At 41.6% G+C, this 26498-nt stretch overlaps 2 protein-coding genes and 1 non-coding gene across 3 annotated transcripts in view; 1 reads left to right on the forward strand and 2 right to left on the reverse strand.

Annotated features, from left to right (window-relative positions):
* Positions 1–26498, reverse strand: part of SNRPD1 (small nuclear ribonucleoprotein D1 polypeptide) — a 230538-nt gene that overhangs the window by 9593 nt on the left and 194447 nt on the right. The gene's annotated exons all lie outside the window — the stretch shown is intronic.
* On the reverse strand, positions 4740–4812 carry TRNAR-ACG (transfer RNA arginine (anticodon ACG)). The gene has a single exon. It is a non-coding gene; the product is annotated as a tRNA-Arg (tRNA).
* Positions 5078–26498, forward strand: part of SACM1L (SAC1 like phosphatidylinositide phosphatase) — a 45897-nt gene continuing 24476 nt past the window's right edge. The window contains exons 1-6 of the mRNA XM_060247491.1: positions 5078–5337; positions 18370–18467; positions 21016–21090; positions 22223–22350; positions 23313–23462; positions 24812–24871. Coding sequence (XP_060103474.1) covers positions 5297–5337; positions 18370–18467; positions 21016–21090; positions 22223–22350; positions 23313–23462; positions 24812–24871 — 552 coding nt within the window. The 5' untranslated portion in view covers positions 5078–5296. The remainder of the gene's footprint in view (positions 5338–18369; positions 18468–21015; positions 21091–22222; positions 22351–23312; positions 23463–24811; positions 24872–26498) is intronic.

The following is a 26498-nucleotide window of genomic DNA, read 5'->3' on the forward strand; positions in this document are numbered from 1 at the left end:
AACACACATGTATACATTCAAATTATTACAGGTTTTGTCAAAGAACCCTGAGTTCAGTGCACAGAAAATTCTCTGTTGGAAATGCCTGCCCTGGCTCTCACATTTCCCAGGGAAGAAGGAATGACACATAAATCACTAAGGGTGCAAAGTAAAAACAGGACTGCAGCAGGGCCGGATTGAACCCTGTGGAGACCCCTAGGCAGTTGAAATCTTGAGGCCCTCCTTGCAAATTATCTCAAGAGTTGGAGCACCCACCCCACTGCCCGTGGCCCCTGCTGCAGCCTGCAGGCACTGGTAGCTAAAAGGTAAATGCAATATTGGGCTGTATTAACAGAAGTATAGTGTCCAGATCACGTGAAGTGATGGTATTGCTTTACTCTGCTCTGGTAAGACCTCACCTGGAGTATTGTGTTCAGTTTTCGGCACCACATTTTAAGAAGGGTATACATAAGTTGGAACGGGTCCAGAGGAGGGCGATGAAGATGGTGAGGGTCTGGAGACCTATGAAGAAAGGTTGAAGGAGCTGGGCATGTTTAGCCTGGAGAGGAGGCGGCTGAGAGGTGATATGATCACCATCTTCATGGACTTGAAGGGCTGTCATAAAGAGGATGGTGCAGAATTGTTTTCTGTGGCCCCAGAAGGTAGGACCAGAACCAATGAGTTGAAATTAAATCAAAAGAGTTTCTGGCTCAACATTGGGAAGAACTTCCTAACAGAGCAGTTCCTCAGTAGAACAAGCTTCCTTGGGAGGTGGTGGGCTCTCCTTCCTTGGAGGTTTTTAAACAGAAGCTGGATGGCCATCTGACAGCAATGCAGATCCTGTGAATTTAGGGGGAGGTATTTGTGAATTTCCTGCATTGTGCAGGGGGGGTTGGACTAGATGACCTTGGAGGTCCCTTCCAACTCTATGACTCTATGGCTGGTGAGGAGTAGGAAAGTTATTTTAAAATTTACCATATGCCACATATTTGAGAATACACTTATATTTCATGCTGAAGATGACTAGTTAGCACATAGTGACTAACACAGAACAGAATTCACAATATCTGGCATTCACTGAAAAGTAAGTGTGGACGAGGGAGCATCAACCATTTGTGACTCTTTACCTACCCTGATTGCAACTGCAAGTAGAAATAACCTTCAACAGATCTGCATCCTATTTAAAGGTAAGCATGCATACATATTCTGTAGGAAGGAGGTGCTCTAAAACTGCACTGAACATTGGTTCTCATATTAGTATGGGTCACATGTGCCCCATTTCTTGTAAAAGGTGCCTCATCATATTCAGGTGAGAGTATTCTGTGTACTATGGGGTACTTTCTATTTGTATTTTAAAACATTTATGTCCTATCTTTCCTCCTAAGGCAATCAGTAACATATTTCTAAAGACATTTTACATAAAACCTGTCAGGTGTCAAAACACACACAAAAAAACCCTTCATTTAAAATGTCCACAGAAACAAAACAATTTTGTCCTTCTGAAGACCAACAGCAATGTGATCCTTATTAGCTCCGCAGAGAGCTTATTCCACAGAAGTGGAGCCAGTACAGAAAAAGTTCATGAGCATCTGGTTGCCAGCTCTGTCTCTCTCAGAGCAGGCAACACTAACCAATATTGATTTTAGAAGCACACTGATGGCATGTGGATTCACAGAGACTGATGTCTTTCAGATATTCAGTATCACAATGCTAACCATGACCCCTAGCCTTTTAACATGGTCTACTAATGACTATAAAGCAGGGGTGGCCAAACTTGCTTAACGTAAGAGCCACATAGAATAAATGTCAGATGTTTGAGAGCCACAAGACATGTATGTCAGATGTCTGAGAGCTGCAAGACAGGAAGGAAGGAACCTTTGAACTAGGTGACAGTCCTCATCAAGGATGCAAAAACAATAGCCACATTATACTTTTTATTAGTTTCAACCCAAATGACTCCCAATATTGCTCAAGTTTTCTCCAGAATTCTTTATCAGTGAAGCTCAAAAGCTCACACATTTTTGTATCATCTATTTACTTAAGTTATATCCCATCTTTCTCCCTAGTAAAGACCCGAAGCAGCTTACATCATTCTTCTCTTTTTCATTTTATCCTTACAACAATCCTGTGAGGTAGGTTAAGCTGAGAATGTGTGTGTAACTGGGCCAAGCCAAGGTCACCCAGCAAGCTTCCATGCCAGAGCAGAGATTTTAACCCGGGCCTCCCAGAACCTAGCTTGACACTCTTAACCACTACTCCACACTTGCGGTAAATAAAAATTAATAAAGGAAGGAAGGAAGGAAGAATGCACAAAGGCAGTGCTTTCAGCTGCCATGGAGAATATATGCACTTATGGTGCCAGACTTCCTGGGAGTAAGTCCCATTGAACAGACCAGAGTAGGATTCTGAGTAGACCTGCTTATGACCCAGAGTCACTGTCAGCTTAATCTACCTTCACAAGTTGTGAAGATAAAAATTGAGGAGAGAACAATGTTGTGAGCCAGTTTGAATCCCCACTGAGGAGAAAGGTGGCAGGGTATATATATTACAGTAAGTACTGATTGGGGGGAAAGTCACAGTGCTGAATTAGGGCCGCTGGCAAGGAGCTGGAGTTCTCTGGGAAAGACAACTTATCTCCAGAATTTACCCAGAGTAAATGGCCACTTTCAAGGGTGGGTCTAGGGATCCATTCAGCTCCTCCCTGCCCAGGGCGCAGCCCCCAGTCTCCAGGAATTTCCTAAACTGGAACTGGCAAACCTACTAGGGCTTACTCCCAAATGAATTGGGAGGGGGGGGATAAGAATGCTTCCTGCTGAACTCTAGACTGAGCATTTTAAGTCCTGGGCCTCCCACTTTTTGTTTTACAATGTCAACCTTTCATGCCTATTCCCAGGCAGCCTAGACTGGTCCTTTTTCATGATAGTTTTGGTCAATGAACCACAGGCGCAGAATGTCCAACTTGGTCAATAAAGTCCAACTCCAAAAAAGAGCACCAAGCCCAAGAGACGGGTGCATTCCAAGGGCTTCCCTAAGTTTCCCTTTCACACTGCGAGGGAGCCAGCAGCTGCCAAAGGAAACTGGGGGGGAGGGGAGAGCTGGCCCGGAGCCCCAAAGACCTGGGGCCCATAGGCAAGTGCCTAGTTTGCCTAATTGTTCATCCAGCTCTGGACTGCAGTCTCTAGGGTTGCCAATTCCAGTTTAGGGGGGTGCCTGCTTGGGGAGGGAGCTCCATGGAGACCTGATGCAGTAGAGTCCACCCTCCAAAACTACCATTTTCCCAGGGGAACTGATCACCCTACAAGTGGCACCTCAAAGACTAATAAAAATTATTCCAGGATAAGCTTTTGGAGTACAGCTCACTTAATCAGGTGCATTTTGTGAGCACTGATTTACAAAAGCTTATAAATGGCAGAATAAATTGTTAGTCTTAAAGGTGCCACTGAAGTCCTGTTGTATTTGCTGCTACATACTAATATTGCTACACTTCTGGAATTATCTGGTTGTCTTTTGGCTGTAATAAACTTGATTGATTGATAGATTGATTGGAGTTATCTTTGGTTTGCCGACCTCCAGGAGGGACCAGGAAACCACCTGCAAGTACAACTAATCTCCAGACAACAGAAATCAGATCCCATGGAGAAAATGGCTCCTTTGAAAGGTGGCCACTGTGACATGATACCACACCCAAGTGCTTCCTTCCCCATCCTAAACCACTCCCCTCCTTTTTATATTCTGGGCATAGACACATGGACAGATTTCTCTTGAAGACAGCTGCTCTAAAAGGATTGTTCCAAATAGCACACTGGGGTCCTTCACAATGGCCACGGGGATCACACAGAATTTCTGCATGGTCTCTAAATCAAGGAAGATTAGCTGCTTGCTCTGTGATCTTGGGGTCCAATGTGTGGAGGTGATGGAGAGACAGACAAGGAGGTTCATGAAACATCAGAGGCTCCATAATTAATTTTAGGTTTTTGTTGTTGTTCAGTCGCACAGTCGAGTCTGACTCTTTGCCACTCCATGGACAAAGTCATGCCAGGCCCTTCTGTCTTCCACCATCCTCCAAAGTCTGCTCAAATTCGTGTTAGTTACATCAGTAACACTGTCCAGCAATCTCATCTTTTGCCATCCCCTTCTTCTTTTGCCTTCTGTCTTTCCCAGCATCAGGATCTTCTCCAGTGAGTGTTCCCTTCTCATTTGGTGGCCAAAGTATTTGAGCTTCAGCATCTGACCTTTCAGGGAACAGTCAGGGTTGATTTCCTTTGATCTTCTTGCAGTCCAAGGGACTCTCGAGGTTCTTCTCCAGCACCACAGCTCGAAAGGATCTGTTCTTCTGCGCTAGGCCTTCCTTATGGTCCAACTCTCACAGCCATACATTACTACTGGGAATACAATAGTTTTGACTATACTTCTTAAATGCAAACCTTGAACTAATTAAATAAATTTGTATTTCCTCTAAAGTGAAGCAGCTTGATTTAGTATTAGTTTATTTGAACTGAGTCACGGGTTAATAATTTCACGTGGGCAGTATATGCAACAATTATAGTGATGTGCAGAAACTATAGTGTTGGAAACTCTGGACACAATTCCAGGTTGTTTTTTTTAAGGGAATGATGAAATAGGAAGTGTATTTATCCACTTAAGTTTAAAAAGCTAAATAGATGCTTGTGAGCTCCGCAAGGGCTTTACAGAAATAATAATTTGAACTAAAGCCGGGAGTCTTATTCGGGAGAATTAATGAAGAAAGTAAAAATGTATGCCGAGCCAGCCAGGAGTCGAACCTAGAATCTTCTGATCCGTAGTCAGACGCGTTATCCATTGCGCCACTGGCCCTGCTCCTGAAAAGCTCTTCTATGCTTCCTCTCTAAGCGCCATCCAAAGACTTTGCAGGCACTTCAAATTCATAGGAAGACGGGCCTGTAGGCGGGACTATTTGGCAAAGGCAACCAATCAAACTTCCCCCGACCGAATTCGCTTGGATCCAGTGTTCTAAGGGGCGGGCACTCCATGGGACACGCGTGACCAATCTCTCTTTGACGCTTGCCCGGCGCTACCGCCGAGAGTCAGAAGACTGAGCCCCGCCCCATTTCGTCCTTCCCATTGGAGCGGAGGTTGGCGTGGCCGGAGTGGTAGGCTCCACCAATGGCGGCCCGCTCCTAGTGGTTCCGCAATACCCCCTCCCTTCCTTCTCCAGGCGGCCGAAATGCTTTCCGGTTAGGTTTGTCCCGTGAGGGGTTCCGTCCCGAAGGCCTTCGCACGTCCGGCGAAAAGAGCTGGGCGATCAGCCGGAGCCGGGTGGCGCTTGCAGGAGGAGGCGATGGCGGCCGCTGCGGGTGGAGCATACGCGAACCTGAAGCTGTGAGTCATCGCAACGGGAGGGAAGGAATACAGGCGGCCCACCGCCCTTTGCCCGTCGGCGCGTGAATGTGTGGGGCAGCGCTAGGGGGAGAGTCCCCCGCCTTGCTTTCCTCCCCTCCTCCTGTCCCGGAAGGTCTCCCAAAGCGCTCCTGTCAGGGGCAAGTGAGGTGTTCCAGCCCGGCCAGGCTACCTCCTGCTCTCCTTGTCCTCTCGCGACGTCCCCTTTATATTTTTATTTTCCTGGTCCCCTCAGGCAACTTATTCCTCTCTCAGAGTGCCTTCACATTACACTAAATAATGCATTTTGCAACTGGATTTTTGCTGGTCTTACAGAGTAAAAATTCAGTTGCAAAACACATCATTTAATGTAGTGTAATGTAGCCTCACACCCTCAGGCTTGCCTTCTCCCCCCCCCCCCCCTCACCCCCGTGTATTCGTTAGTCCTTTGCATATCTCCAGGCCAGTTTCCCCCTCCACACGCTTCAGACTCGCTCTTCCCGCATATTGGCGTCGATGGAGGTTTGGAGGGATGGCCAGGGAAAGTCGAGCTTCCGTATCATCACGACAGCTTTTGCTGGAACAAAATTTCTGTTGCTCTCTGAGGGGCCCTTGGACCTCCTGCCAAGATCGGTTTTCCGCTCCTCGGGTGCAGGCGGGCGGCGAAATGGTCGTCTGCATCGGGCTCTGCAACAAGGTTTCTTTCTTTCTTCCTCCTGGCGGAAGCACCTTTTCTCTCCCCCCCCCCATTGTTTTTTTTTTTCCTCATTGAAAACAGTATACCTAGCTAACCCCACCCACCAAGCTGAAGGTTTATTTTTCTCCTTCAGCTTCTGCCATGACTAAGGGTGATGATTTGGAAGGCAAAAAGAGAGCGGGATGCCTTGAGGTGGGCTAAAAACTTTATTGTCGATTGGCTAGTAGGCATTGGATTCCTTGTTCAGCATTAAGGGTCTTTCACACATTTCTCATTCTTGCAGGGAAGCTCTCTTCATGCACAAGTTTCTTATATAGAAGCACTTCAACTCGAGTTGTTTCCTCCCCCCCCCCCTTCCACACTCCTGTCAATGGTTATGATGTGTCTTTCTGTTTTTTTATCAGTTATGCTTCCCTCCACTGTGTAAAATAGAGCAATCTGTTACTGCCTTTTTAAAAAGGAGGCTAGCTCCTGTTCTGACCAGTGCACCCTGCAAAGATAACACAGCTGATTTGAAGGTGAAATGTGGAAGGAGATGGGCATACAGCTCTAGAAAGGAAGGTGACTTGGGATACTTCATGAAAAGACGACTTTATAGAGGCAACTGGACTTGAGGTTTAAATGTTTATCAATGGTGATCTGTTGCCATTGTTTATCATGCCCTCTTTTTTGTTTTTTTTTTGTGTGTGCACTGTCAAATTGCAATAAATTTATGATGACCCTGTAGGGATTTCAAAGCAAGACACAGCCAGCAGTGGTTTTCCATTGTCTGGCTCTGTGCAGTTACCCAGGTATTCTGTGGTAGTCTCCCATCCAAGTACTAACCCGTACTCTACTTAGCAATGGAGATCTGACAAGATAAGGCTATCCTGGGCAATCTAGATCTTCTGTCTGTAATAATCTGATGATTTTGTTAACCAGGGATCTCTATTCCCAAATTATGTCTTTCCTTGATATTGTAACATGATTATATTTTAAAATAGTTAGACTACAAATTGTCTGTAATTTCCACTAGAGTTAAATACTTAAAATAAGTGTTTTCAGTGGAATGGTTACTTGTGTGACTTTCTGTGTATTTAGAATTCCTGTTATTAACCAGATGGGAGGAGCTGTAAGCAGCTTTTCTAATACTCTTTTTAATTCAATGACTTGGAGTCTATTTGTTCTTTATCTCCACAGTATGGTGAAGTTGCTTTTGGCATCTGAACATTAAAATCAAAAGTAAGAAAGCTGCTTCAGTGTTGCAATGCTGCTTATGAGTGGTAAATTTCTTATAGGTTACAACAGAGATAACCTGTAAGGAACTTATAACTCTTGCCTTATGCTATAACTCTGTTTCCAATTTCTCAAGCCATGCTCATGTGACCTTGTGAAATGATCTTGGAATGGAATGTTCTGCCTTCTGAGATAGCAACTCCTTTAATAGGACATATTCCTCCATTTACACTAGCTTATTCACTAACATCCAGAGTAATTTAGTCAATTGAGTGTGTGGGCCCTTGACTGAAGACTATAGGCAGACTGTCTCGAATGTTAATTGCCGTGAGAGCAGTGTTAGCCTGCAGCAGCGAAAAAAAGAGGAGTTCAGAGGCCAACAGAGTGTATCCCAATATAAGTTTTCATGAGTCAGAGTTCACTTCAGTGAAGTGTACATACATTAGATCTCTGCTTTCAGTTCACAACGAAAAGAGAGGATACGGTATTACACAGAGAGGCCAATTTAAAACAAGATTCAGTTAAGGGCTCAGAGTGAATGGGTGCCTTTCTGTTAGATGGCGATAATATTAACGTAAAATTAAGATGGCGATAATATTAACGTAAAATTAAGATGGCGATAATATTAACGTAAAATTTAACACAAGATAAATATATACAGTAGGAAGTTACAGAAGTGTAACTGAATTGACATGTAAGGGTTGGAGATGCAAGGTAGTCAGTGAGGAATCTCAGATCCTTGATAAAATGAGGATGGGTAAATAATCTTGACCTTGGTAATTGATTATAATTTAACAATTTTATGTTGGACTCTCCTTTTGACATATCTGTAAGGTAACTTTTAGATCAGCAAGGGAATGCCCTAGAAGATTAACATGTCCATTCCCTAGGTTCTGGATATGGCAGTTTTTAATGTCAGGTTTGTGTCCATTTATTCTTTTACATACAAACAGACCTTCTTTGTTCGATACAGAGTATAGACACATGATACTATGTTGAATGAGCAAGTGAATGAGCCAACTTTATCCTCATATTTACTTTAGCAATATGATCACATAACTTGATAACATCAGTTAAATCATTTCTGGATCATTCCCTTACTCATATGCAGTTATATGTTGAATCTAGAACTAATAAAGATGCCAGTTTATTGTGTGCTAGGAAAAAATTGTGATCTGAACCTATAAATGTTTTAAATGTAAATACTAAGTTGTCATGTATATCTGTGTGTTCATCAGTGGTTTGTCTACTTCCTGATTTGCCATAGCAAACCTTCAGCATTGTTAGAACAAGTGGAAGACTTTTTCAGGGTGTGAATAAAGTTTTCAGTTTCAAATGGACATAATGCAAAAATGATGTGAGGTCCCTGATGCTTCAGCAGCAGCAGTAGCTATTCTGTCCTTCTTGCTTTGGGGCAATAAATGTGACTTTCTCAGAGCAACCTGTGAAGTGGGTTAGACAGAGTAAGCAAGTGTCGCAAGGTCTGGAAGTCTAACCACTACATACAACCACTGGAAGTCTCCCAGCTGGCTCTGGCAGAAAGCATTGCATCTTCAGTAAAAATGCCTCAGTGGCATGTTCTTGCCTCTTTAAAGAGAAGTATTTATATCTGTTACCCACTTTGTCAAGAAATATAGCCATTTAACTTTACTGCGGTAATGGTTCTAACTTTGTTGCTAGTAGCAAATATGCAAGGATGTGAAGTAACTGGAAGTAGTCCTTGTGCAAAAGTATTCATTCCTTCTCTTTCTTGATTCCCTCTTGTCTGTCTAAAGATGTTCCTGTATTCTTTGCGGCCATGAGAATTGGGAAGAGATGGTGGCAATCTTATATCGCTTATCAGGAAACTCACACCGCTTCCACTTTTTCATCTGAGAGCAGCATGAAACAAACATGATGAGAAAAAGTTTTCATTGTATTTGCTGCAGTAATTTGCAGATTTGCTAAGTTGTGTTGGCACTGCAGCCTGCTTGAGTTCACCTTTGTGTTCATGCCACAAAATCATTTGGCTGTGTGCAGGCTCTGAAATAACTATTTTAGGCTCCATTAGCAAATCCCTTTAATATATGAGAGCGTAACATTTTCTGTGGCTCCTGTGAAAAATTAGTAACATTGATATGTTTCCCACAAGTAAGGTTTGGCACTTTACCAAGGCAAAGATAATTCTCTTTCCCGTTTTTCCTTCTGCTCTTGGCTTTTTTGTGTTTTGTAAGAGCTTTAACTGATGAAGCTGCCACAGTAGTTGCTAAGGGTACTATGACAGGGGCAGATTTGAAATATGAAATAGGGCTTGTCATTGCATGTTCCTTTATCATTAATAAAAGGAAAAAATAATTTTGCACTAGTGCTTTAGGTAATATAGCTTTATTTAGCAGTTACTTAAGCTCTGGTTCCCTCTGCTGAATTTGCAAACTTCTCAGTGTATTATGTTGCATCATTTATGTATTAGTCTCCCAGCTTTTTTAGACTGTACCACAGTATTAATTTAATATATATTCTTCTGCTTCCCAAACCCATGATGGGTCACGGTTGCAGTTTTGGTTCCAGTATGCATAGCAGCTGTTATACATTTGCATTACATACACTGGGTAAACATGCCCCAGTATATCATTTTTGACTTAGCACTTTGTCTTCAAACATAGCCTCATGTGCGAAGCCAGTTTTAGCTCCTGCTTGGCCTGATTCTCCAGTTTTCATCCGCGGCTTCATCTCCTTTCTGCTTCTAATCATAAAATTATGCATAGAGTAGAGAAAGCGGACAGGGAGAACACTTTCTTCCTCTCATTGCACTAGAGCTCAGGGCATCCAGTTAAGTTGATGGTAAGTTGATGGTTGGTAGATTCAGGATGGATGAAAGGAAGTACTGTTTCACTCAATAAGTAGTTACATTGCTGAACTTGCTGTAAATGTAATGATAGGCCACTGGCATAGATGGATTTAAAAGGGGATTAGATAGATTCACAGAGGGGAGGTCCATCAGTGATTACTAGCCATGTAATTAAAAGTAACCCCTTGCCCAGAACATGACACCCAAGGTCTTTCCCTGATGTAACTTCCTGACACTGATAACCAGTGTGGTGTAGTGGTTAAGAGCATTGTGCTAGAATCTGAAAGACCCAGGTTCAAATCCCCACTTCTGCTATGGGAGCTCACTGGGTGATCTTAGACCAGTCGCATATTCTCAGCCTAACCTACCTCCCTGGATTGTTGTGAGGATAAAATGGAGGAGAGGAGAATGATGTAAGCTGCTTTGGGTCCCCACTGGGGAGAAAGGCAGGGTATAAACAAATACATAATTCAGAGGTTTACTGCCTCTGCTTTTTAGACCTCTAGGGCAATTGGTTGGTCACTCTGTGAAATAGTATGCTGGACTGCATGAATCGCTGGTCTGATCTTGCCAGGCACCTTTTATCTTATTTTTGCATGGTATGGAATGGGAAAGAGAGGATTATACTTTAAAGAGATAATATTTTCCTCTTTAGATTACTTGCGTGGGGGAGGGAACAGATGAAGGGTTGCAAGCAGGGTGAGAATTTATTTAATGCCTGACAAGTATTTAAGCCCCTCCCCCTTTCTGTTACCACAGTATGAGAGCCACTACTCGAGTTTCGTAGGAGGCATCCAGTGAAGGTTTACCTTCGCCTGATATGTCAGAAGAGAAGAAGAATGGATGCTTTCTAGCAAGCCGTATTTTTCTTTTGGTTGGCTGGATTTAAAATTTTGATAATGGTTGCTGTTGATGGATGCTGCTGTGTTTCCTGCTGGTCTTCCAGGATTGATTTTTATTTTTTACTGCTGCTTGCAGGTCTCTTCTGGAACAAAGATAAAGACGTAGACGTTATAAACATTTCTATGTTGAAATGGAATGTAATTGGTCTTGTGCGTATTTCTCATCTTAAATCTCTACAGTATGTTTTTTTTGTTATGATTTAAGAAATATTGTCAATCACTTTTTTGCGTGATTAGCATGGCCCAAGACATTATAGAGCAAAACAAGATGACCAACCCCAGCTTTTGATACTCCTGACAGATAACTAAGATCTGGGTTGGGAATTTAAAATCTGTCTAGTACCACTGCAATAAAGAGATACCTGTAATTACAAACAGATCAGTTAACTATTTTGAAGTAATAAAATTAAATTCTAAACTGCTGTAAAAATATTTATCACTGTTAGGGCAATTTAGATGAACGTCTCCTCAAAAGACTGTATTCTTCTCAACTTTTGTTTGGAATCTTAAGGGTTGCCCAAACAATTGTAGATTGTTTACAATATCAGCAGCTATTAAAAACATATAATTATAATGAGGACAAGGCATGTCTGCCAACAAATGAGTTAATTGAGTATATGTCTGGATTTTTGTAGGGATGGGCATAAACTGAAAAAAAATGGAGGTTAATCTGGGTTCGTGGATTTTCAGGGACCACAGACCTTCTTGTTTAACGGAGTAGTCTGTTTAGTGTTAGGTAGAATGTGGTAGAATGGTAGATGTGGTAGAATGTTTGATGAAGGTTGGATTTAGGAAGAGCTGAGTTATGGCCCCCCCAAAGTGGCTGCCCCCAGGGAAGTGCAGGTTCAGGAGTGTGTTAAATGGACCTCCTGCAAGCTAGAGCCATCAAACTTGCCGTGAAGCTCCCCAGGATGTCCTTCTAGCTGCCCTCCAAGTTGTGGGCAGATTAGCTTTGGGGTAGGGGGGGGCTCCTAGGGTTCAATGTGCATCAGACTGGCAGTGAACCTCTCTGGGATACCCCTCTACTCAACCTCTAGGTTGGCTTTGAGGGAGAGGAAAATCCTTGGGCCTATGTGCAAAAGTGGGGATTGTGTCTAATGGCCCCCTTGCATTTAAACTTTAAATGATTTTTGTTCACTTGCCCAGTCCCTCCTTGACAGCAGAAGGGCTGTAGAAGAACATCCCCCTGGTTGCATTGGCAATTAATGCCTCAGTGCTGGGTAGTCTGGCCCATGGACCAAACAGACCACCGAAAGTCAAAACGTGGTCCATGGCCGGTATGTCAGAAGCGGAAATGCACAGACTAGACAAACAGATCACAAACCTACCCCTGGTCAATGCAAAAGTTAGGTCTGTGGTCTGGTCCATACCTATCCCCTCTGAGGAGTCTTTCCTGATGCAGTTTAAAAGAGACACTGCATCAGTCAGCTACCCTGATGGTTAGAGATACGTTTAAATTGGCACGTAAGTTAACTTGCTAAATGCAGAGCTTGAATGGAAATGAAATTTGTTTAACTGTTATTTAGAACTGTTCATAATGCACAGGTCTTAATATAGTTTGCCCTGTTTGTTCTCATTCTTTCAGACAGTAACTTGCGGGTGCATGCTTTATTGTGTGGCATAGGATGTCTTTTGGGGTTCACTTTACCAAGATATGTGGTGGCTGGGGCTGAGGAGTTTCCTATACTAGAATAGTGTCGTGCATTCATGATAGGAATATGTTATTGCTGAAAGCAAAGCAGGGGCAGCGAGTGCTGAAAGGTGTCTTAAATGCTATTGAACACAGTGCTATCTTTAGATACCATTAGAGCATCAAGAGTGAATCCATAATGTCTTTCCTTAATCGTAAAAACAGCAAGGTGTCTTTTTAAGATAACAGTGACATAATTAAATCCCAAATGAGTGTAATTACTTCAAAATGTTTTTTCTCTACTGCACATTACTACCTCCCAATGTGAGATTGTTCCAAGTAAGAAAACACTACAAAGATTTTGCGACTTAATTTGAAATGTTCAGTGTGCACCAAAAGATTGCAGAATTTAATTTCATTTTAATCTAGAATGAGATGTACATTTGTGTAGATGTACATTGCATATAGCCTTTTCCCTGAAGTCAAAACAGCGTATTTGCACAGGCACATTCTTATGAACAAACTGAAAAGTGTACTTGCTGTGGTGCGTATTCTTTTCCTGTGCCAAATATGATGGACGCTAAAGAAGTGAAATGCAGACGAGGGCACAAAAATGCAGCTTGAGCTATATATGCTAAGTTTTCAGGGTATCCTTTAACACAACACTTTGATCACTATGAACATATTAATATGTGAATTTTGTATCCTTCCACTAAGTTTACCAAATCCTGTTATCTTGAAAGTAGGTTGACTCTCACATTACAGTAATGGGATGGTAATTATGAAAAAAACTATGGTAGGCTTATAAAAGACAAACAGAACTATATTCAACTATTGCATTGTTTGTGGATTTGTATTAAATTGTTTTATTTTGAATATATTATGTTTTAAACTTGTTTTGTTACAGCTAAATCAATTTAGGAGGAAATTGTTTGTGAAAGGTAGTACAGTATAGAAATGTGATACACAAATAAGAAAGTGAGATAAGGTGGGATTAGAGATGTGAAAGCCTGGGGGGGGAACTAGGGAATTTGGTGTGTGTGGGGGGACTGGAGCTTTTTTCTCCCCTGAAGCCTTTTTTTCAAATTTTGATCAGTACTGAAATAAAACCACAGGGTTTTTTTTAAAGAATGAGTGAAATGCTTTAAAAGACAAAGTGGGCATGCTGTATACACACATAACTCTTAAATCCAAGATGCATTTCTGCACCTTAGGAAAGGAAAGGTCCCCTGTGCAAGCGCCAGTCATTTCCGACTCTGGTTGGTTTCACACCATTTTCACGGCAGACTTTTTACGGGGTGGTTGCCATTGCCTTCCCCAGTCATCTACACTTTCCCCCCAGCAAACTGGGTACTCATTGTACCAACCTTGGAAGGATGGAAGGCTGAGTCAACCTTGAACCGGCTACCTGAAAACCCAGCTTTTGCCGGGAATCAAACTGGGGTCGTGAGCAGAGCTTAGAACTGCAGTACTGCAGCTTTAACACTCTGCACCACAGGGCTCTTCACAGCATAGGGTGCATCAGCCTGCAATTTTCTCACAAGTACTGAATATATATTTGCAGTTTTGCTTGAACAAAACTAAGGCATGTATAACTTTGAAATTTCATAAATATGTCAAATATTGTAATTCTATATGCTAAGTAAGTTATAAATTATGCATTTTATTTGTTAAAGGAATAAAATTAGTTTTGCTTGACAGGGTAGTAAGTATTCCATGCATTTCAATTTTTCTCAAAATTTCCATCCCCCCCCCCCAAAAAAAAAACCCCAGGGAAAATAATATCCCCCCACCCCATGGCTTCAACATTTCCAGAAATTTTACATCTTTAGATAGAATAGAAATGTATGTAATTTTAATTGATTAAATAATATCAAAATATCTGAGAAGAGTTCTGGTTTTACAAATTACCTTGGGATATATTTACATATAGGAATGTCGTGTGTGATATGATTTGAGTGCTCTGCAGCTGCTGAGATCACTGGAGAGTGTGTTTCCACTCTTGTGGCCATTGCTGCTGTCTGTGGAAGTTTAGCACGTTGACTTGTCTTCAGTGTTCCTTCAGCTAGCAGACTGGATTTGATTCAGCAGTTACTCTGGGACTCAGTTCTTCATTTGTAAAAAAAAAAAAGTTGTTCAATCACCTTATAAGATCATTTCAGAAGTTTTAGCTGTATTAGTTTGCAGAACCCCAGTCCTGTAGGATTGTAAAGGCTAACAAGTTTGTTTCTTAAGCTTTCGTCGGTCAAAGTTCCTCTGGTTAAGTGCATGAAGTGAATATGTACTCTGAATACAAACAGGTGACTAAAGTATTAGGTCTTTTGGCCTTAGTGAAAGTGCATTTCCCTCCCCCCCCACCCCCGCCTCATTTTATTTAATGGGTTGGATCCAAACTAAATTTTTAGTCACTCCATCCCACTCTGTTTTTCATATAATGGTGTTCCTGGGAGATTGGGGACTCTGAAGAATGACATGAGGGGTAGATTGCGGAATCAGCAAAAAATTCTGTTAGTGGGGCAAATCTGCTGGATCCAAGCCACTCTTCTTTCTTTGGCATTTTTGTTCCTTTGTAAGTGCTGTGCAACTTTTATCTTAACCATCTTCAATGTCCCATTTGGTATCATGCTTCTGGCTCACACTGTCCCTGTTGCCTTGAGGGGATAGGGAAGGATGCTAGGCAAAGGAGCATGGAGAGCTTGAAAGTGCAAAAATCCTGTCTGAAAAAGACTCGCAGCTGTGAAAATGGAGTGAAGTCAGGTGGCTCAAAAAGCCAGTGTTGTCCCTGCTTTTTACCCTAGCACAGAATTAGTTTAATCATCCTGTCAGCAGAGTATTTCCTGTGGTTCTGAGTGCCTTGTCATGAGACATCAGTCATCCATTATGCTGAGAGATGAAGGCTGAAGCTGTCTCATAAATACTGGGTCGCTGGGGGGAGGGAGTTGTATTCCTTCTGCTCCTCCAGGCAGGAAAACCTTGACCTTTTCTTGCTGCTTAATGTAGAATTTGCTCCAGTCAGTTTTTCCACTGGCGAAATAATATCCCCCCACCCCATGGTTTCAACATTTCCAGAAGTTTTACATCTTTAGATAGAATAGAAATGTATGTAATTTTAATTGATTAAATAATATCAAAATATCTGAGAAGAGTTCTGGTTTTACAAATTACCTTGGGATATATTTACATAGAGGAGTGTCGTGTGTGATATGATTTGAGTGCTCTGCAGCTGCTGAGATCACTGGAGAGTGTGTTTCCACTCTTGTGGCCATTGCTGAGGAGTGGTTTCCCTTTGACGATCAGTGAAGTCTACATTGGGGATCATGGGGCCTTTGTGGGCAAAACCACGTAAAATGGTGACTGTAGTAAGGATGGGAATTAGGTGAGATTGTAGAGAAAAACATTGTCTGAATCCAAATTATAGGCAGATAATTTGTTCTGGTTTCCGAAAGCAGCTCTTAAATGTGAACATTTCTTCTGTTCATCTTGTATTGCTCAGGGCAAAACTAGATGTTAAATTTGCCGTGTGATTGGCCTGGGAACTTGGAACAGGATGACAGCTGCAAGTTCCCTGTGGAAATTCCCTTTAGAAGCACCCCAGGGACTCAGTTCTTGTCAGGAGTCGGACTGAGGGGCAGAGGGAGAAAGTGCTTCTGGCTCTCCTGCCCCTGTGCTGTGTCCTGAACCTGAAAAATGGTCGGGGGGGGGGGGGGGAAGTGTTCGGCCCTTCAGGGGAGGGGGCTACATGTGCAAGCCTTTAGTGTATATACTGGATACCTGCCATGTGCCATGAATATGGAAATGAGATGTTGGTATTTGATCTCTCAGAATATGCATTCTATGCATATCCATCTCCGAAGTATAACCTAGTGCAGGGGTGGCCAACGGTAGCTCTCCAGATGTTTTTTGCCTACAACTCCCATCAGCCCCAGCCATTGGCCATGCTGGCTGGGGCTGATGGGAGTTGTAGGCAAAAAAAAATCTGGAGAGCTACCGTTGGCCACCCCTGACCTAGTGTATGCCATTTTAATTTTTTTTCCCTGAAGAAAACCATGGAAAGGTTTGCAACATTTTGAAGTGTATTTTGAAACTTTTGTAGTTTGCTCAAGGCCACCTGGAATATGGCAGAGATTATATTTAAACTGGAGACTTCCTGAGTCACAGTTCTCATTCCTTCCATTACATTAAGTTAGCCTCTCATGAAACCTGTTGCTGGTATAGTGGCTAGATCACTGTTGACGAGAGGGTGAAGTATTAGCAGGGAGGCATGACATGAAGTAGAAAAAATTGCAGGAAAACTGTAACATGGAAAAGCAGAACTAGGACTGGTAGAGATGGCAGCAAAATAGGGGAAAGAAAATTTCAGTAGAATTCTATTTCTGTAATATTTTTCTACTTTCAGTCAAAGACAGCACAAAGCAAGTTATAGTTTTATGTTTGATTTTAAGCTATTATAGGCATTTTATATCAAAACATCTGCATGACAGACACCTTTGTCTAGTTTGCAGAACAAGTTTGCAGAACAATCCAAAAAAGTTTGTAAAAGTTCATGTTACCATCCCCACTAAGAGGTATGTGTGCCTGTGCAAACATTTTTTGGCAAGGGGGCGGTGGGAACTCTGAAATTCTGATGGCATTATGGGTTGCTACAACCGGAACTGATCAGAATGAATTGAACAGAAGCCTGATGTTGCTTGACCTCCACCAGGAGATGAGAGCACAGTGAGTTGGAAATAGGAATGTGGAAGAACTGTGGGGACTGCCATAGAGCAAAAGAGAGCTTAGAAGCAGCAGCTGGTGTGTGTTGGGAGGGGGAGAGAGGAGAAATAAGAAAGGGACCAGTACAGGAGCTGGGGGGGGGGGGGCGGTAAAACAAAGTAGGAAGAAGGACACGGTTAGAGAAACCAGGAGTGTGCAAGGAGGTTGTGAGTAGAAAGCCAATAATTTGTTGAGCTGTTTGGATACTTCCATTTGCCTGATTACATTCATTTCTAAGACGATTAGGCTTTTCTTGCTGCTCCTGCCTGTGGCTTTTAAAAGTGCAAATCATGAAATAAAAAAAAATTGATAGGGGACTTATTGCTTTGTGTGCCGTCAGTATCTGCCTGCCAATCTGGCTAATTTTGCAACCAGTGATTACGATCACTACTTAAATAGATACCATTGACTATACAGGTACAAAAAGCAGGCAGAGCAGTCTATTAGACATCGTTTCTTTGAAGGATGCATTTGACTGTGGAGATATGGAAAGACAACGTATGCCAGGCAACACCATGTTTTTCACATTAGCTGAATTTAATGGCAAACAAGACTGGAAGGCATACTGCTCAAAAGCACCTGCAACAACCAAGCAGCTTCCGCTAAGCTGCTTAGCACAGTACTGTGCTTGTGACAGACATCACCAGGGAGTGTTGAGGCTGGGGAGGGCCTGTGGCTCAGTGGCCGAACATCTGCCAGCATCTAGCTGGATAATGGATTGCAAAAATGTACTAGGTGAATTTTGTTATCTAGTAGTTCTTGCTTCATAGCTTGTCATCCAGTTTTGAAAGCTGCTTGTATTTCAGGTTAAATTTCTTGGTGCTAAGCACTTTGAACTTTTGGGGCGGTTTTTTGCAGTAGGTGATCAATATAACCTTTGATTCCTGTTTGTTGTCTTCCAAAACAGATTATAGTCTTGGCTTCAATGACAAATGGCAGTGTGACTTGTGCGGCACACCATGGCATTTTAGACTGTCTAGTAATGTTCTGTTACATGCATCTTTCATTTTAGGCACATAACACCAGAGAAGTTTTATGTGGAAGCTTGTGATGATGGAGCCAATGATGTCCTGGCCATTGACAGAGTCTCCACAGAAGTCACGCTTACAGGTATCTCTTAATCAGCACTTTGAACCCTGTCCAGTGTGGCCTTTGTTTTAGTGACTGCCACAAAGGACTTGTCAGCAACATTAGGACTCTTATCCCCCATCACATTGGAAGATCCTGTTTTGCCAACAAATCAATATCTTATACTTTATTTTCATGACGTGCAGTGTAGGAAAGATAAATCAAAACAACAAAAGCTGTTTGGGTTGAAAAATACACACACACACACCCCAACATCCTTCTTGCTTTTTGTTAAATTTGTTTTGCCAAAATAGTGGATCTTGTGCCAGAAACTTTTTTAGTAATTTCTGTTTCCTAGTGAACTCATTGAGTAGTAAGTAAATTTGATTTACTTGAAGTTAACATCCCACTTCCTGGCTGCATTGTGTCACTAGCAGCAGCAAGAGAGAGAGAGTATGGGATTGGATGCATCTTTGCTGAAGGAAGGAAAGAACCACGATGAGTTACAAGCCATTGTCACATTCCAGGGCAATATAAATTACAAGTTAACTTTGGTCTGTTGAAGATATGTTATGCTCTGATCTGGAAGGCCCAGGCTAGTCCTATTTTATCAGATCTTGGAAGCTAAGCAGGGTTCACCCTGGTTAGTACTTGGATGGGAGATGATCCAGGAAGCCCATGATCCCTACATGGAGACAGACAATATCAAGCCACCTCTAAATGGCTCTTGCCTTGAAAACCCTCTGGGGTTGCCATAAGTCACCTACGACTGCTTGATATGATAAAAGATTAAAATGGATAATGTCAATTTAAATAGCCATGCTCAGGGCTTTTTTTGTAGAGAAAGCTCAGCAGGAATGCATCTGCATATTAGGCCACAGCCCTGATGTCACCATTGTTTCTCACAGGGGTTTTTTTGTGGAAAAGGCCCAGCAGGAACTTCTTTGCATGTTAGGCCACCAAGCCAGCCGGAACTGCGTTCCTGCTCAAAAAAAGCCCTGGCCGTTCTACATATTTTAGCGATTTAAAGACCTTTTATAGTTTGGAGAGAAAGAGAATACTTTCCTTGTTTCTCACCTGTCTGCCCCCTCCAACACTTAGTGCTTTCCTGGTTGTGTCCTGGCTTTACTCTGTAGCCTTCAGCAGCACTGATCGAAAACTCTTTAAAATTAAAAAAAAACAAGCCCTCAATGACAGATCCTGTCTACTTCCCTCCCTTAATGGCAAAATTATACCCTCCATTTTTCTCTTGCATCCCTTTACTGACTGAACAGCTTTGGTGACCTGTATTTTTCTCTTCCAGTTCTTGGTATATGTCCTGCTGAAGCAAGCACGCCTGTATTCTTTAAAGTAGCTTTAGCAGCCTCATGCTGTGTCAGTAGTGTGTAATGGCTAGTCTCTCAGCCCAGGACCTGAGATGAAGCGTTAGGGTCTCCTATTTACCTTTATGACAGAAAATGGCACTTCGACACTTTTAAAATTCAAAAATAATAGGTTTTATTTAACATTAAGGAGAAAGGTCAGGTGAAATCAGGGGTTGGAAATGCTGAAATAAAAAGTTTTTGCACAGACTTTAGTTCTTATATACAGGCTAATGAGAGTTTCATAAGCTTTTTCACAGTTTCTTAAAACTTTATATTGAGAGGCTTTTGTTCCAGAATTTTCCCAAACACATCAGCACACTTTCTTAGTATTTCTCTAACTATTTTGGTTTCCCATAAGGTTAGTGCACCCTTTTCAGTAACTAAATCCCTTTTCTTGAAACACCAGTTTTTGTCTGACTCTTTAGGTCTCTGTGTGCAATTTTTAATCACACCAGACCAGGAATCTCTGTGCCCTTCAGAGATATCACCTTGTTTAACAGGGTAGGGAATCTTCTCTCCGTAGGAATTGTATCCCCTTTCCTTGTCCTGAATGGAGCCTCAGTTCACTTCCCAAACCTCCTAGGTAGCTTTTCCCCAGTTATCCTGTTTGTTGAACTGCTCTCAGCTAAGGCTGAAATTAGATTCCCTGTCAAGAAAGAATTCAGACTTTCTCCAGTCAAGGTTCATATCAGAACTAAATCTCCTCTGTCTGCTCAGCTGATGCTGACCAATCAGATTACTTAGAGCAGCCTGTCCTGCAAGGCTCTCGGGCTCTGTAAAGAATTAACCCTTCATATACCTTTACTCTGTTTTTAAAGAACTCTGAGGGTTTTTTTTTTTTGAAGTGCAGTTTGTCACCCCATCCAGAAACCTTCTGCAAGGACTAAAGGTCAACTAGAAAATGTATTAGAAGTATTGGTGTCAGGAGCTTACAAGTACAACTTTTTGATCTTGAATCCTTAGCATCTCAAGGAAATTTTCATTCTGTTTTCTACTGGCAAGCCTGCTTATCATGAGAAAACTGTGAATGATCCCAACATTAATAAATAAAATGTTGATGAAGCATTACTGTGTACTGAATTATTTCTCTAGTATGTTTTGGATTTTGATTTCAGTACCAGGAAACTGCTCTTGACACAGATAATTTGGTTAAGCCTTGTGACTGGCTCTTGCTGGGCTCTATGTGTTACATTCCTAATGCTGATCACAATGTCTTTCCTTCACAGTTAAGAAAGATATTCCGCCTTCAGCTGTCACCAGGCAAATATATGGTATTTTGGGAACAATCCGTCTAGTAGCAGGTAAAATTTTCTGGATGAATGAACAGTCATTGGCATCAGTACAGTGATAACAATGATTTAGGAAGAGAGGGAAGGTATGTGTCAGTGAGTGGGTGTGCATCAGTTTCTGTAGAAAATATGCAGTTGCAATATGGGTTTACCTTAAATGTTTATCATTTGGTTTCAGTATAGAAACTTGGTGGTATTTTTTTTGATAAAAAAAGCCTAGGAAGGAAGTCTAAATTCCAGTGATGTAAGCTCCCCTCCCCCCAAATCTCATTTGAACTTTGGGAGAAAAATGTTAAAAGCGACAGTTTGCCTCTTGGACTGTATATGTGCATCTGGTTTCCCCCCATTTCATTTGACCCAGAAACTAGTTATATGTTCTGAATGGTCTGTTTAGAACTTCAGCATGGCTCTTAAGAGCCACTCGTGGGAAGGGCGGGATATAAATCTTAAATAAATAAATAAATAAATAAAATAAGAAGGTCCCATATAAGAAACAGATTAGACATTTAAGATGATCATATGGTGCAGTTTTGCTGGATTTGTACCACTCTGAGCTGTAAATTTGCTATTTTATTGCATTTCTCCCATGTAATTTAAATGAAAAAAAATTGTGTAATCCATCAGGGTGAGTATCTCATTCCCTGATGTGCTAGTTTTTCTTAATGGAGGGAGTTCATAGCATGGAATCATATTGACATTTGCAGAACACTCAGCTACAGTCTTCTGAAGCAGTCATCATTGATTGGTACGTGGAACTGATATCTTAAATGGAAGTAATGACTCTCCTGAAATAGGAAGCAATAGAAACTTCTTTGCTGTTGTTCTCAAGGGATATGAAACTAGGGGGTTGGACTAGATTACCCTGGAGGTTCCTTCCAACTCTATGATTCTGTGATACCTATGGTTTATGATACAAGTTAATTAAATCCAATCCCAAGGTTGTGGCATTGAGGCTGGGCAGGGGGATGGACTCTTGAGAATGTGGTAGCAAAAAATTATGCTCTTCAGAAAAAGGGCACTGAGTTCAGTGTATCTGCCTTCCCAGTTTAAATTGTTGGTTACAGCTATTTAATTTTTAAACTTAAAAATGTAAAAAAAATACTATAAGAATTATGTAATGGAACTGTATCTTGCTTTTTAATAGGTTCATACCTTATTGTAATAACAAAAAAGAGAAAAGTAGGAGAATTTTTCAACCATGCAGTCTGGAAAGCAATGGACTTTGATATCCTCTCTTACAAAAAGACAATGTTGCATTTAACTGATATTCAGGTTGGTGCTGATTTGTTAATAGAAAAACATCCTTTGACTACATCAGAAATCTCAGCAAGATATTTTATTAATGTAGATCCTTTTTCATCTGTGTTCTAAAAATATATTCAATAACAAGCAGGTTGAACAACCCCTTAGTTAAGTTACCTCTTTTTATGACCCTGACAAACATTTCTGTAGTCTGGTGTGCAAATGGCTGCTTCTCTGCCCTCACCCCCCCTTGAAATGTTGTTCCTGAAAGCAGAATTTGAAGGTGGAAAGGAAAACTGGCCCAATTGACTCCTTTCCCCCACAAATGGAAGCAGTTTTAACTTAGGCATGGGGTTCTTTTGATTCTGGTCATAATCTTGGAGCTTTTTCTGGAGATTTGAATCTATTCCATTTACCTGAAAGGAAGATGAGTATAATACTAGCACTTCAAAAAACAGTACAATATATATATTATGTATAATAATACAAATAAATGTTTATTACTACATGTTGTTAATTGTGTGGGAGTGTAACACAACTTTCCTTTATTTTTCTTGATGGTATACTGACACACACACACACACCCTTTTCCTTTTGAGTACAATACTGTTTAATAGTCATGTCATGTTTAAACCTGCTTTTTCTGTTGGATAATGGATCTGCAGACAAGAGCATAAAAGAAATGAAATCAGCAACAAAAGGATAACGTTTTAACTTTTATAAAATATGCATATTTTAAAGTACACATTATTGATTCAAAGCCCAAATGTTTCTTCAGTGACCATTAATAGGGCAGAGTTGGACTTTATTGTATCAGCAAAATGCAGTTAGTGGTGTTGTCCCCATTATGAAAGAAGGATTCTTGAGAATTTCTCCATGGGGTTTCAGATCCAATATTGTGGGAATCTTGTGTGTATTAGTGTGTGTGTGTGTGGGAGAAATGAAGTTAGTGAAAGCTTAAAATACCTGTAAATAATTTCTTTTCTTTACAGTTACAGGACAATAAAGCCTTTTTAGCAATGATTAGCCATGTGTTAAGTGTGGATGGATTTTACTTCTCTACAACGTATGACTTAACACACACCTTGCAAAGGTTGGCTAATACGAGTCCCGAGTTTCAAGAAATGAGCTTGCTAGAGAGGGTAAGGATGTTTGTGCCCAGCTTCTTGGTGGTTTTAGAGAAGGCAAATGTATGTTTTCACTATATGGTGATGTGAAAATATAATAGACTCTCCTTCCATGAAATGCAAAACAGGGCTTCCCCGTTTTATTGAGGAAGGTCAGGTTACTGAAGTAGTTGGACAAATAGCTTACAAGTGGAGAGAACCTCAAGGAATGAGACTGAATTCAAGGGGAGAGCATGTCATCATGCCTACTCGGCAGCAGTTTGAAAGGCAAGGCAGACTCTTGCCCCTGCCCTTGTGTTCACAATTCAGTGGAACTTTTCCAATTTGTGAGGAGCTTCTGTCTCAGATTGTTGAGGATATAGATGGAGATGGAGAATGTGCAAGCTTACTTCTCTTTTTTCCATTTCTCTGTGCTTTGGTTCCCATCTGACTGACTGACTCCAGAAAGTGCTGATGGGGGGTGGGGAGAGAGACTGATAGTTGACCTGGGGGGTATGTGTGCATTGGGGACTATCTTCAATGGTATGGGGAACATCTGCTACATGAAACCATTGGGAGAGTCCATTCCTGGATTTGGATAACACCCAGCTCTGTTACCCCTGTTTTCTGCCAACACCTGAGTCAGGTGGGTTTGTGGAAGTCCTGAACAAATAAGGGTCAATAAACTGAAGCCAAAACAGACAAAAATGTAGATGCTGTTGGTCAATGACAAAGTTGCTTGAAGACTGGGAAATCATCCTGTTCTAGTAGGGAAAGTTGCTCTTTCCCTGAAGGAGCAGGTTTGTAATTTTGAGCTGTTGCTGTGTCCTGACCTACAGTTGGAGACTCAGGTGTCCTCTGTGACACGTAGCACCTATATCAGCTTTGACTGATAAACCAGCTTTAGTGAGTGCTTAAAGTGTGATCTGGTCTCAGTAATCTACACTGTGATCACATCCATCTTAGATTACTTCACATGGGGGCTGCCTTTGAAAACCGCCTGGTAATTTAAAGTGGTGCAAAATCCAGCAGCTAGGCTATTGTCAGGGGGTGGAAACACATCTATTATCCTTGCACTAAATTATCTGCACTGACTGCTTGTTTGTTTCCTGATACAGTTCAAAGTGTGTTTACTTTGTGAGCCATTTTGAGCAAGTCTTTGGAGGCGTACAAACTTTAGTATAAAAATACTACTGCAACACAGCTCTTTTAAAGTCAGTTCAGGAATAAACTTTGTGACCTGAGAGATCATTCCTGTGAAAAAAAACCTTGAACTTTATTTGGGTAGAGTAGCAATACTGGCTTTCTATAACCCCTTAAAACCATTTCTTGAAAATGGAGATGCTTTGTATTTTAATTGTATTCCACGATTCAATTTCTTACAGGCAGATCCACGGTTTGTATGGAATGGACATCTTCTTAGAGAATTTGCTGCTCAGCCTGAGGTAATCTACATAGTAAAAGATCTTAATGCTGTAACTGTGGTTCTGACATCTGGAGCAATTAATGATAATGCTTGGCATCTTATTGTCTACTGACAGTGTTGTAAAAAAAACCAGAACTGATGCAGAAACCCTGCTGTGAATGTGACATCTTACAAATATCTATATAGTATTATTGTGGAGTGGAAGAAAATACAGGCCATAAATAATGCAGCACATGCATCTTGTGCTGGATGTGGTTTCTACAGAGGGCTACTAACAGTTTGAGGTGGGGAGAGTGAGCAAAACTTAGCCTCTCTGAGACTGTGCTCTCTTGGCTGTGTCTAATCCCTTTTCCATGGAGCTACTGCAATTATTTCTGCTGCTACAAATACGGTTGCTGTAACTGAATCTTTGCTCAGAACCTGCACTTTGCTCAACAGAACATCACACAGAATTGACTTAGAATCTATGTGAGCTGGGGCTAATATAAAGACAACCCCCCCCCCCACCTCCAAGTAGTTTGCTGGTGGAGATTGTTGAGGATGACTACCTGGAAGTTGCCAGGATAGAAAACTGAAGCCTGTGGTCCTCATAGGTAGTATAAGAAGGCGGAAGACAGAAGAAGCTTGCCTTGATTGTTAGGTAACTGAGGCTGATCCAGATGTAAGGAGGGAGCTTGGCACAAGGGAATGAATTTGTGTCACAGTAGCAGTTGCCAAAGCAGATGGATGACTGATATCCCCTACCCCACCTTCCTGGACTTCTGTTTTAAAAATATATCTGGACTACAGGCCTGTGAGGGTCTAGGAGCTCTTCACTTTTAGGCTCTTCAAAAAACATCGGCTTGCTAGATATTCCTTCTGATTTAAATTTGGAGGTTTTTTGCCAACAGAAATGTTAAACTTATGCCAGACTGTTTAGCTGTGTGGAATGAATTCATTCAATCAGCATCCTGTGTGGCTTGTTAAGAATAGTTTTCAATTATGCATGCCAGATACTGTGTTTCCTGGCCAGGACTTGGCATAGATATTTCTCAGCTCAGCTAATGCCCTCATTCCTTTCAGCTACAGATAGGCAGCAACCAAATGAATAATAAAGCTGTACTTTCCAAGTATATTTGAATGAAAGTTTTAAAATGTGTGATCTCTTTAGGAGAGACATCACAGATATCTTTAGGGGTTCTACAGCAGTTGCTGGTAATCTAAAAAAATTCATTCAAACTTTTGGTTTCAAAGAATAGCAGCTAGTAAAACTGATAAATTTCTGTGTTACCTTTAGTGATGAAAACAGGCATTCTTTCTAGCCTACTGTTTGATTATCAGTTGGGAAGACTAAGTCATCCTGTAGTTGTCCTTCCCCAGGTGCAAACTCACACTTGTGTGAGGAGTGCAATCACCCCCTTGTAGTCTCACTCTGATTACTCAGTGGCACTTAATGGGGATCTGCTTCTTGTTCCTTTATCAGTGCAATTGGTGGGTGTGAGAGATGAGCCAGGTAATTTCACCAGGTAATACAGAATTCCCTGTTTGACTTCAGAGTTTAAAATATGTTCCACCTCCTGGTGGGGTTGGCCACCAACCATCAAAGGTGGGGGGCGGGACATGGGCTGTGGGTGTTCTCTCTGGCTGATACACAACTGTGTGTGAAA

This window comes from Heteronotia binoei, chromosome 10 (assembly GCF_032191835.1).
Source record: "Heteronotia binoei isolate CCM8104 ecotype False Entrance Well chromosome 10, APGP_CSIRO_Hbin_v1, whole genome shotgun sequence".
Classification (NCBI taxonomy): domain Eukaryota; kingdom Metazoa; phylum Chordata; class Lepidosauria; order Squamata; family Gekkonidae; genus Heteronotia; species Heteronotia binoei.